Here is a 12,238-nt window from a genome sequence, read left to right as displayed (position 1 = left end):
TGAAGGCAGGCATATAAAAGCCTGGCCAATTTCGTTTATCTGGGGACAACTCTGAGGGGCCATCCTAGCTTGAGTCCCTGTGGAGTCAGCCAAAACTGACCTTAGGCCTTCAGGGAGCTCTGGACTCCTGCCCACGCCTGTCCCCGCCTCTCCCTTCCATGGGTGTTGGTCCCCAGGGTGTTTCCTCATAAGCATCCTGCACTGCAATTCCATCACTGAATCTGCTTTCCAGGAACCCAACCTGCAACAGGCCCTCGATCGTCTCTTCCCTCCCTCCTTGCCATCCCTTTCTGGAACCATCCATGCATTCATCACTTAATGCTTCTAGGCACCACTCAGCTGGCAAAGTGTTTCACGTCCATTTCTCTATAGCTCCCATTCTGTGCTGCCTACCTGCTACAAGAGGGGAGGCTAGCCCCACGGAACAGACGGAGAAACGGAGGCCCCGAAAGGCGGCGGCGTGACCAGCCTACGGGCCAATACGCTGATTAGAAGCTAACGCTCAGATCCAGATGTTCGCTTCCTTGCCCTACCGAGTCTCTGCATCCCTAGAACAAAAACGAGAAAGAGCCACCTCGGTGAACTGAATTCTGGTCCCAGTGTTCAAAACCCTGGAATTATGGCTTTGGGGGTCCAGGGAGGCGCGCGGGGTCCAATGCTCCCTGGTAAGGAGGGGAAACACATCCAGATCCTGTCTCTGCGCGGCTGAAGGAGGAAAAACGAGAAGGGGCGCGTCCTGCCTGGCCAGCCGGGTGGCAGCGGAGCCGCCTCCTCCCGCCCCGGGGCCGGGTCTCCCCCCTCCCCCCCCCCCCACCTCGCTCCCCCCAGGCTTTGCCCTCGCCGCGCGGCCACCTCGGGATCGAGTCATGGTGGCTGCACTGCTGGCGGCGTGGCTGCTCCTGGCTGCCGCGGCCGGTGCGCAGCGGGAGCAGGACTTCTATGACTTCAAGGCTGTCAACATCCGGGGCAAGTTGGTGTCACTGGAGAAGTACCGCGGGTCGGTGAGTGTCCGCCCGGGGGCCTCCCCCAGCGGGGCCTGATGGGGGCGCCCGGCGGCCCTGCGGCCCTGCGTCCTGCGGGGTGTGGCTCCGAGGGGCCTGGGGCTACCCTGCGTCCCTGCCCCGGCTCCCAGCCCCCACCCTGCTAGGCGCCCTCCGATCCCGCTCAGGGTCTGTGCTGCTACGTGGCAAGGCCCTGGCGCGCAGTGAAACCTGAGACTCGAGGAGCAGGCGCTGCTTTCCCTGACGCCGACTTTGGACTGCGGGTCCCGACCTCTCCCAGAGGCTGGCTGCGCGCCCCCACCCCCCAACCCCCCTCCAGCTTAGCCTCCGTCATGCAAGGGTGGAAAAAGTAACCCTAGCACCCCACGGCCTTTGTCTCCGCCATCCCCAGTTCCGACGTCTGCAACTGGGAGAGCTGATTGTGAGTCCAGTGAGAACACGGTGGGAATGAATGTGCAGCGCAGAGGGAGTGCGCGGACACCTTAGGCAGATCCTCCTCCAGGGAGGACACTGAGGCCAGAGAGGGAGGTATATTTGTACGGGTCACACCGCACCAGGAAAGCACAGAGAGCCCGGAGGAGAAAGCTTCATCCGCCCTTGGTCTACTCTCGGCAAACTCCTAAGATGGCAGCTCAGGGTGAAATGAAAGAACCATCCAAGCTAACTGCTGCCTCCTTACCACGAGGGCATCTCAGCTCAGAGCGCCTTCAGAGAGGAAGTGTGTAGGGTGAGTTTGAGCAAGTTCAAGCAGAGCATTCCAAGCAGAGAACTGTCCATGTCAAGGCTCCAAAGCAAACAGCAAGAAGCGTGGAGGAGTGGTGTGACTTCAAGCAGTTGTGCTTAAAGCACGAGGCTGAGATGGTGGAAACGGGGCAGAAGAGCGCGGGCAGGCACCAAGAGGGGCCTTGAACACTATTTCCAGAGGCCTAGATGGTGCACTGTGTGGGATGAAGAGCCCTCCACTTCTCAAGGGAGGCTGTGGTGTGGGAAGGGTGGGGAGTTGGTCTCTAAGGGAGAGGTGGGCCCATTGTCCAGATTTGGACGGACCACACAAAAATGACTGCCAGCATTCCTCTCCAGGAAGCAAGGCCGTCTTTAGTGAAGAAAGTACTCTCTAAGCCTTAAAATTCTAGGGCCAGTGATCCCAACATGTTGTGAGTTTCAAATGAGATGACAGGGTGGGAGCCCTTGGTAGAGTGCTCTGTCCCTGTGTCTGGAGGGCCCCAGCAGGAGCTTTTTCCAGAACTCAGAGCAAAGAGCCACAAGAAGAGCAGGGCCTGTTTCCATTCAGGCCTCTCCTTCCCTCTAGGGCAGCAGGACACAGAGCCCCAAGGTTCGCACTTGACCAGCTCTGCTACTCATTAATTCATTCTTTCTTATTGAGCACCTGCTGTATACTAAGTACTAGGCTAGCCCTGGGGATACAGTGGTGAACAAAACAGACAAGTTTCCACTTTAATAGAGTTTATATGAGGTAAAGAGGAGAGAGAAGAAGGGAACAGAAAAATGGTAATTCCTAGTAGTAATAAGTGCTATGACAAGAATAGAACAAAGTCTATTTGTCTTTAGAAATAATAAGGCATCCGGGATGTGAGGAACAGTAATTCTGGAGAAAAAGATGACTCAGAGAAGTAATCTCAGAATTCTGAGTGGTTTAATATCCTATCTAGGTCACTGGTAAATGCATGGGAGCGAGAGGCCAAGTAATCGATCACAAAGAAATTGGAAGAAAAAAAGAGTCACACAGCTACTAAGTGACAGAATTAGAATTTGAACCCAGGCAGTCCAGCTCTAGAGCCCGTGCCCTTACTAGTAAACGCCAGGTATAGAGGCAATCAGCAAGTCAGTCCAGGAAAGCTGTGAATGATGCTGAGTTAACCCCAAACTAGGTCTGCCACTTGGGCAATATTGTCATTTATTCAGTTGCAAATAGTTTTTAGCTCATTATGTATATTTCACCATAAGTTTTTAATTGAAAAAAAAATTACTGGCTCCCACTACATGCTTGGAACTGGGTGCAGCCCTGGAGATATAGCCATGAGCATGCCCTCAGGCTAATTGGGAAGACAGTCATTTAAACCAGCATTGAGTATGAATGAATGGGTAACCACTTGGGAATGTGCTTGACTGTAGTGTGAAGGTATGTACTTGTAGGCCTGAGTGGTGTGTGTGTGTGTGTGTGTGTATGATTTGTTTGTTTGCTTGTGTATTTGAATGTGTCTGTCTGTTTGTGCCACTTTAAGGATAAGCATTTTGGTTTCAGGCATGGAACTAGAAGCAGGATTTCCTTCCTTCCAAAAGAGTGGACAGACACACATTATGCAGGTTTAAAATAAGCACTTTTTAAAAAATTCTTTATTGATTAAAGTATAACATATGTCTCCTTTCCCCCCCATTGTCCTCTCCCCTGCCACTCCCCACCCCTAACCCCTCAGCACATGCCCTCACCCCCTTAGTGTCTGTGGCCATTGGTTATGCTTATATGCATGCATATAAGTCCTTTGGTTGATCTCTACCCCTCCCTCTAGCCCTCCCCTGCCTTCCCTCTGAGGTTTGACGGTCTGTTTGATGCTTCTCTGTCTCTGGATCTATTTTTGTTCATCAGTTTATGTTGTTCATTATATTCCACAAATGAGTGAGATCATGTGATTGTTATCTTTCTCTGATTGGCTTATTTCGCTTATCCTAATGCTCTCCAGGTCCATCCATGCTGTTTTAAATGGTGGGTGTTCCTTCTTTTCTTACAGCAGTGTAGTATTCCATTGTGTAGATGTACCACCGGTTTGTTGATTTTTTTTTATTAGTTAAGGTATTACAAATGTGTCCTCATCCCCCCCCATTAAACCCCAACCTCCCCCCCCCCCCCCGCCCTGCACACTCATGCTCCCATCCCCCTGTTGTCCATGTCCATTGGTTTGGCTTATATACATGTATACAAGTCCTTCGGTTGATCTCTTCCCCTTACCCCCGCCCTCCCCTACTTTCCTTCTGGGGATTGATAGCCTGATCGCTGTTTCTCAGTCTTTGGATCTGTCCCTTTTCATCAGTCTATGTTGTTCTCTATAATCCACAAATGAGTGAGATCATGTGTACCACAGGTTTTTAATCCACTCATCTGCTGATGGGCACTTAGGCTGTTTGCATATCTTAGCTATTGTAAATTGTGCTGCCAAGAACATAGGGGTGCATATATCCTTTCTGATTGGTGTTTCTTGGGATATATTCCTAGAAGTGGGATTACTGGGTCAAATGGGAGTTCTATTTTTAATTTTTTGAGGAAACTCCATGCTGTTCTCCACAGTGGTTGCACCAGTCTGCATTCCCACCAGCAGTGCACCAGGGTTCCTTTTTCTCCACATCCTCGCCAGCACTTGTCATTTGTTGATTTATTGATGATAGCCATTCTGACAGATGTGACATGGTACCTCATTGTTGTTTGATTTGCATCTCTGGGATGATTAGTGACTTTGAGCATGTTTTTATATGTCTCTTGACCTTCTGTATATCCTCTTTCGAAAAGTGTCTATTTGGGTCCTTTGCCCATTTTTTGATTGGATTGTTTATCTTCCATTTGTTAAGTTGTATGAGTTCCCTGTAAATTTTGGAGATTAAATCCCTACCGGAGATAACATTGACAAATATGTTCTCCCATGCAGTGGGCTTTCCTGTTGTTTTGTTGATGGTTTCTTTTGCTGTGCAGAAGCTTTTTTAAAATAAGCACTTTTTTTGCCGAAACCGGTTTGGCTCAGTGGATAGAGCGTCGGCCTGCGGACGGAAAGGTCCCAGGTTCGATTCCGGTCAAGGGCATGTACCTGGGTTGTGGGCACTTCCCCAGTGGGGGATGTGCAGGAGGCAGCTGATCGATGTTTCTCTCTCATGGATGTTTCTAACTATCTATCTCTCTCCCTTCCTCTCTGTAAAAAATCAATAAAATATATATATATTTTTTAAAAAAAGCACTTTTTAATACTTTCCATGCCCAGGGAATCCAGCAGAGAAGAAAGAGGAAGACCCCTGACTAGGGAAGGAAGTTAAAGATCCCAGTTTCTCACGACCACAGGCAGAATATCACAAATGCTGATGCAAATGGGGGAGGTTCTAAGAGCCTGTGGCCCCAGGGAATGGGTTGTTCCTCATCTGATGGAGGCAGTGTGAAGGAGTTATAGCTCAGTGATTCTCAACTGAGGTAATTTTGCTACCTAGGGGACATTTAGCAAAGTGTGGAGACATTTTTAATTGTCAAGACTAGGCATCTAACCCAGCTGGTGTGATCCAGTGGTTGAGCCTCAACCTATGAACCAGGAGGTCACGATTCAGTTCCTAGTCAGGGCACATGCCCAAGTTTCAGGCTCGATCCCCAGTGCGGGGTTGTGCAGGAGGCAACCGATCAATGATTCTCTCTCATCATTGATGTTTCTATCTCTCTCTCTCCCTCTCTCTCTGAAAAAAAAAAAAAAAATACTGGACATCTAGTGGGTAAAGATCAGGGATACTGCTAAACATCCTAAAACGAACAGAATAGCACCTTCACACCAAAGAAAGTCCAGTCCAAAATGTCTAACCTGGGCAGTTCATGCCTATGCATGTCCAATGCCCCAGGCTACCCCTGGGAGATGTCCCTCTTTATGGAGCCAGCTGGTATAATCCTGGCTCTTCTGAGAAGGTGGACAGAGACATAGGGCTGGGAAGCCCAGACACAAGGTAAGATTTAAAATTGTTCAATAATATATAACTAAGAGCTAAGAACATAGCATTGGTGCCAGAATTCTAGTTGCAGTATTATAATCAGGTTCAATCAGCCAGCTTTAGATTTATCACATAAGGGTGCTAAATAAACAAATTTAATAAATTTATATAAATCAGTTAATTTATTATAAAGCGACTATACATTTAAAAGTGAGTCTAGTGGTAGAAGAAAGTGGTATTTGTTTACTGGCGGGAAAGGGACAAAAAGGGATTGTCCTGGGGACCTTGGGTCCTTTTATCAAGAAAACCCACCTGCATTGGTGATTGTGTATGTGTGAACATTTACTTATTCACTCAGCAGGCACTTTCTGAGACTTTTTCCATACGGCAGGCCCTGGAGTGAAGTGGCCATAGCTCCTGCTCTCAGTATTCACGTTTTAAAAGGGAGATGACACATATACAGGCAACTACAGTGATGAGTGCTAGCTGACTGAGCCAGAAACTGAACCCAGGTCTGCCTTTCTGCTCTCCCATATCACCCCTGGATGTGAGGGCCTCAGTGTGTATGTCTGTCTCTGCTCGTGCTGTGTGTTTGTGGGCATGTGTGATGTGTGCTAGTGTATCTTTGCATCATGGGGTGTATGCACACCCATTTGTGAATATTGTGTGCTTATTCTCATGAATGTTCACGTATGTGTATGCACCCATATCTGTAAGCTCTGCGTGTTTGATTTCATTTGTGCCTCTGTGCATGCGCTTGTGTATATGTGAGAACATTGCACTCACATTTACGTGTGTACATTGTGTTCTTGCATGTGTGAGAGAAATAATTAATTGTAGGGGAGGAGTCACACAGGTGGGCGTGTGGGGGATGCACAAGTGCATGCCTCTTCATTGGGTTGTGCCTGTCTGTGTTTTGTTTTTGCCACAACAGGTGTCCCTGGTGGTGAACGTGGCCAGCGAGTGTGGCTTCACAGAGGAGCACTACCGGGCCCTGCAGCAGCTACAGCGGGACCTGGGGCCCCACCACTTCAATGTGCTTGCCTTCCCCTGCAACCAGTTTGGCCAACAGGAGCCCGACAGCAACAAGGAGATCGAGAGTTTTGCCCGCCGCACCTACAGTGTCTCCTTCCCCATGTTTAGCAAGGTCGCAGTGACTGGCACTGGTGCCCATCCTGCCTTCAAGTACCTGACCCGTGAGTCCTGATCCTTCCCCTTGCCTTCCCTCAGTTGGCTGAGGCCATGGCTCCCTGGGCAGCAGAAGCCACTGGCTGACTGGGTGACCTGGGGCCCTTTCCAGACCCCCCCAAATGGGTTGATGGTCTGTTCCAGCACTAATCTTTGAGGATGAGCTGAGGGGTATTCCTGCCTAAGAATATCTTCACCCTGCTACCTTCCACCGCCCCCACTCCCCAGCCACTCTTGCAGACATCTCTGGGATCCTGTTTTCATATGCAGGGCCCTCAGATTTTAGCCAGTGTGAATTAGTTGGACTGAGGCTGGAGAAACTGAGGAGCAGACAGGGAAGGGATGCCGCATGCCTGGAGAAGGCTGACAGGCATTTCCTGTCCTGAGTCAGAGTCAGAGTCTATTGGCCATGGGAGAGAAACCTGAGCTAAAATACCAGGTCTCAGTATTTAGAAATAGATCCCTCCTCCAGCCCCAGAAGCCTCAAAGTTGCAAAATGGGGTCATGGGCCACGCTGGTCATTATGGTCCCGTTTCCTCCCTGGGGCCCCTCTCCCGGACTCCATTTTTGCCTTCTCCCACTCCCTGCTTCCGGTTGCCTTCTTATCCCTCCCCACCCCCACCCACCCTTTCACCTGGAGAAGTCAATGAGAAACAACAGCGTGGCACACAAAAGGCCCCTTGCTGAGGCAGATTGGAATTTTGCTCTGTAGGTCAATCCTAATATTTACTTTTTCCCCCCTGTGTGTTTTTATTAGTTCCTTCCCAGTTTACCATAGTTATAGATCAAACCTGGCCCTGCTTTGGAAGCACCTGGGGAGCTCTTAAAAATGCATTAACCTGAAACCTAATGAAGCAGAGCCCAAGAATCTGTTTATTTTATGCACCCCTCACCACCACCACCACCACCACGATTCAGATGCAACCAGTCCGTGAACATTTGGAAACCATTTAGATTTCATTAGAGAATAGGGTGTAGACTGTAGTAGTTTGAGATCATTAATAAAGGAAGAACTAATACTGCTTTATCAAACACTTCACAGAGTCCTAGAGCAGTCGTTCCCAACTTTGGTACCACATTAGCATCTCCTGGAGAGCTTTTGAAAAATACTGATGCCTTGCCAAAGCCGGTTTGGCTCAGTGGATAGAGCGTCGGCCTGCGGACTGAAAGGTCCCAGGTTCGATTCCAGTCAAGGGCATGTACCTGGGTTGCAGGCACTTCCCCAGTGGGGGATGTGCAGGAGGCAGCTGATCGATGTTTCTCTCTCATCGATGTTTCTGACTATCTCTCTCCCTTCCTCTCTGTAAAAAATCAATAAAATATATTTAAGGAAAAAAAAAAGAAAAATACTGATGCCTGAATCCAGAGATTCTGACTTCGATGGTTTCGGGAGGTGGACTGGGCATCAGGATTTTTAAAACCCTACAGTTAATTCTAATTAATTGAACCACTGCTTCAAGGGAAGAATGGACGATGATAGTGGAGCTCCAGGAGAGGGTACACAGGGAAGCACACACTTTGCTCTCCTTCTTCGTTTTGTTCTAGAAACTTCTGGAAAGGAGCCCACTTGGAACTTCTGGAAGTACCTAGTGGCCCCAGATGGAAAGGTGGTAGGGGCTTGGGACCCAACCGTGTCGGTGGAGGAGATCAGACCCCAGATCACCGCACTTGTGAGGAAGCTCATCCTCAAGAAGCGAGAAGACTTATAAGCCCTTTCCCTCCCCTCCCACTGACCCTCCCCCCCTCCCCCCACCTTCCGTGGGTAACCAGAGCAAATGCAAATGGTGCTTCAAAGGAAGAGACTGCGACTCTCCTCCATCACACCCGCCCCATCACTCCTGTGGGGGGAGAATTCTAGTATTTTGATCACTTGAATCTTAGATCAACCTACAGGAACTCCTAGCCAATGACAGCTCTTGACCAATGAATCACCAGCCAGTAAGAACTTCTAGTCCATGAAAACGTGTGGCAAATAGAAGTATATCGAACAATAATCTCCTGTCTATTAAGAACTCGATAAAACGGGGCCAATTCCTACCTCACAGGGCTGTTGTGAGGAGTAATGAATGAGCTGTGAATGTGCCTAGAGCAGTGACAGCTCGAGAGGAGGCATTTAATAAATGTTTTTTTTGCATATAAACCAATAAGTTGTGATTAATGAAAATTAGCACCCAACATGAATTTCCAGCCAATGAGAATCCAAGCCAAACATTTATTTGTTGTTGTTTTCCTCTGTATTATCTTTTTAATTACAAAAGTAATTTAAATTCATTGTAGATAATGCAGGATGTCATGATAAAATGAAAATGTACCCCTCATTTTCTATACTCTCAATCCCTGGAGGTAAACATTGTGAGTAATTTGGTACAAAGTCTTCCAAGCCTTTTTTTCATCAAGCCAATCATTAAGACTCAATAGAATTCACTGACCGAAAGAAAGTACCTAAAACAACAGTCAAAAGATATGAATAGATAATTCACAGAATATAGATGGATAATAAGGATATGAAAAGATAGTCAACTTCATTCAAGTTAGAAAGATTTTTTAAATGATCCTACCCATTGTTAAAGATATAGGGAAATGGGAATTATATAACGATTGTTGGGACAATAAACTGGCACAAGTTTTTGGAGTGATTTAGCATATCTTTTAAAACAAGGTGTTCATGGCTTAGTAGATAGAGCATTTGCCTGCAGACCAAAGGGTTCTGGGTTCGATTCTGGTCAAGGGCATGTACCTATGTTGCGGGCTCCTCCCCTACCCAGCCCAGGCCCTGGTCAACGCTTGTGCAGGAGGCAACCCATAGATGTTTCTGTCTTTCCCTCTCTCTTCCACTCTGTCATAAAAAAAAAAAAGGAAAAATATCCTCAGATGAGAATTAACAACAAAAATAAAACCAAACAAACAAAAGAGTATTCATACCCTTTGATCCATTATTTATCCTTTTAGAAGATTCCCAAACTATGCAAATATATATGTACAATAATATGTTCATAATAGTGGAAATTGAATGTAACCCTTGTGCCCATCACAACTTATTACCAACCCATAAGTTATGATACAAATCCAAATGATACAATAATATAGTTACTAAAATTAATGAATTAGATTTCTATATGCTATCACAAAAGTTGTCCAAAAGCGAAAAAAGGGCAAGTTGCAAAACAGAATGAACACATTCACACACACACAAAAAAATCCAGTATAAAGTATAATATTTTTATTAAAAAATTACAATGTTAAGTGAGAGAAGGGGGGAGGAATATAGACCAAACTATTAATGGTGGTTGTCCATGAAGGGGTGAGTAGGGATAATAGGAGTCGTTCACTTTCTTTGTTAAGTATTACTGTAATGTTTGAATTCTGAATATAAAATATATTTTTTACTTTTATAAAATACTAGGGATCTAGTGCATGAATTCGTGCACCTTGAAAGGAACTGTGGGCCACAAGGCTGCAATGGGCATAGGGGCAGGTCTCGGCTGATCCTCCGCTCCCCTGCCTGGCCCCTCCTGCCATGGCCCCTGGTCCCCTGTCTGCCAGCTGCCCCGCTCCTGCCAGCCCTGCTTGCACCCGCTGATGGCGCAGAGTGACTGAGGCAGGCGCCAGCAGCGGGTGCGAGCACCAGGTGGTACTGCGGCATGTGGGAGCAAAGAATTTCCAGTAACCACCAGAGGCTCACCCTGATGACAGGACCAGCGCCCCCGCCTTGGTCTGGTACCCCTGCTCACCTGCACCGCCATCCCACCCTGGCCGACACCTCCCTTGTTCTGTGCTCTGCCACCTGCTGCCGATGCCTGCCATGTTCCGTGACAGCCCCTGGTGGTCAGCGCACATCATAGCAACTGGTTGTTCAGTTGTTCAGTTGTTTGGTTGTTCCACTGTTCGGTCTATTTGTAGATAGATAGATAGATAGATAGATAGATAGATAGATAGATAGATAGATAAAAAGAGGCAGCTAAAAATGGAGGTGATGGGCAAAGTCGCTGATTGATAATTCATTAGCCAGTAAGAACTTCATGTCTACTTCTCCCAAGGGTCCCTCTTCTAGAAGAAGCAGATTCAGATTCAGGTTCTGACTATGTCCTAAATCACATACTGAGAAAATTGTTCCCTGTCTTCTGTCCTCAGTTTTCCCAATGGACTGCTGGAGTCCAACCCCAGCAGGTCCAGGGGTCCCCAAAGGTGTGGACGGAGTCGGCAAAGAAGGAATGACACGGAGACAGCGTTCAGTTGATCAGCAGCCTAGCCAGGATCTCTAGCCAAGTTCTGGTCAGGATCTCCAGCAAAGTTCTGGTTAGGATCTCCAGCCAGGTTCTGTGTCCATGTTCTCTTGCTAGGTTCTCCAGCCAGGTTCTCCAGGTTCTCCAGCCAGGTTCTGTAGCCATGTTCCCTCGCTAGGTTCTCCAGCCAGGTTCTGTCCAGGTTCTCCAGCCAGGTGCAGTGACCAGGTTCTAGTCAGGTTCTCTTGCCATGTTCTATCCAGGTTCTGTAGCCAGGTTCTGTCTCTAGGTTCTTCAGCCAGGTTCTCTCACTAGGTTCTGTCTCTAGGTTCTGTGGCCAGTTTCTGTCCAGGATCTTTTGCCATGTTCTCTCGCTAGGTTCTGTGGCTAGTTTCTGTCCAGGATCTTTTGCCATGTTCTCTCCAGCGAAGTTCTTCTGTCTCTAGGTTCTGTGTAGGTTCTGTGTCTAGGTTCTGTGTCCTATTGTCTTGTTACATCTGTATTTATACCAGTTGATTCCAATCCTATCAATCTCTATTCCAAAGGTTAGGGCGTTTCTTATCTCCATTCCAGGGAGTAAAGATTATGTAGCTTAAGCATGATTGTTCGTAGTTAAAGTGATTAATTACCCGCCTGGCACTTAGTTAAGGGGTTTTATTCCCTCCCTAACTTCAGGGGAAAATCCCTACCTGGGGAAACAACCTTTCTCAGAGAGGTGACCTTGTTTAAAACACATAGTGCCAAGAAGGTGAGCAAACATATTAAGAACAGTATGCCATATACGCCAGGTCCCTTGAAACAGAAGGATGGACCGGCTCCCGGCAATGGACAATGAAAGGTTTGAACTGTGCTTATAGTTCTCATAGTTTCCCGTAACAGTCCTCAAAAGCTGCCCTGAGTAAATGAAGGCTCTCTGAATTGACCATAAACCCCTCTACGGTGGCCTCCAGACTACCCTTACATACCCTGCTCTATGATCCAGCTCGGCATATACTCGTGTGGACACACACACCTATACAATGAAACCCAGTTATCAGACATTTTTGTGATGGACAACCCCAGAACCACATTCTCTATGAACATGTCTCTGACTTTATCCTTCTTGACCTCTCAGCCACATCTGACATTGCAGACCTCATT

General features: G+C 47.6%; 1 protein-coding gene across 1 annotated transcript; it reads left to right on the top strand.

The window, feature by feature from the left end:
• Nucleotides 1-801: 801 nt before the first annotated feature.
• GPX7 (glutathione peroxidase 7) lies at nucleotides 802-10,100 on the top strand. Its single transcript, XM_059689564.1, has 3 exons — nucleotides 802-1,001; nucleotides 6,622-6,883; nucleotides 8,421-10,100. The coding sequence occupies exons 1-3, from the start codon at nucleotides 867-869 to the stop codon at nucleotides 8,582-8,584; spliced, it is 561 nt and encodes a 186-aa protein (XP_059545547.1). The 5' UTR covers nucleotides 802-866; the 3' UTR covers nucleotides 8,585-10,100.
• Nucleotides 10,101-12,238: the final 2,138 nt, after the last annotated feature.

Source organism: Myotis daubentonii, chromosome 3 (assembly GCF_963259705.1).
Source record: "Myotis daubentonii chromosome 3, mMyoDau2.1, whole genome shotgun sequence".
Lineage (NCBI taxonomy): Eukaryota > Metazoa > Chordata > Mammalia > Chiroptera > Vespertilionidae > Myotis > Myotis daubentonii.
Note: the sequence above shows the minus strand (reverse complement) of the source record. Positions and strands in the feature narration are given on the sequence as shown.

Coding starts and splice junctions, on each gene's coding strand:
- GPX7 (XM_059689564.1), top strand. CDS start 867: ATGGTGGCTGCACTGCTGGCGGCGTGGCTGCTCCTGGCTGCCGCGGCC. Junction 1,002..6,621: donor TGGAGAAGTACCGCGGGTCG/GTGAGTGTCCGC, acceptor TTGCCACAACAG/GTGTCCCTGGTGGTGAACGT. Junction 6,884..8,420: donor TGCCTTCAAGTACCTGACCC/GTGAGTCCTGAT, acceptor GTTTTGTTCTAG/AAACTTCTGGAAAGGAGCCC.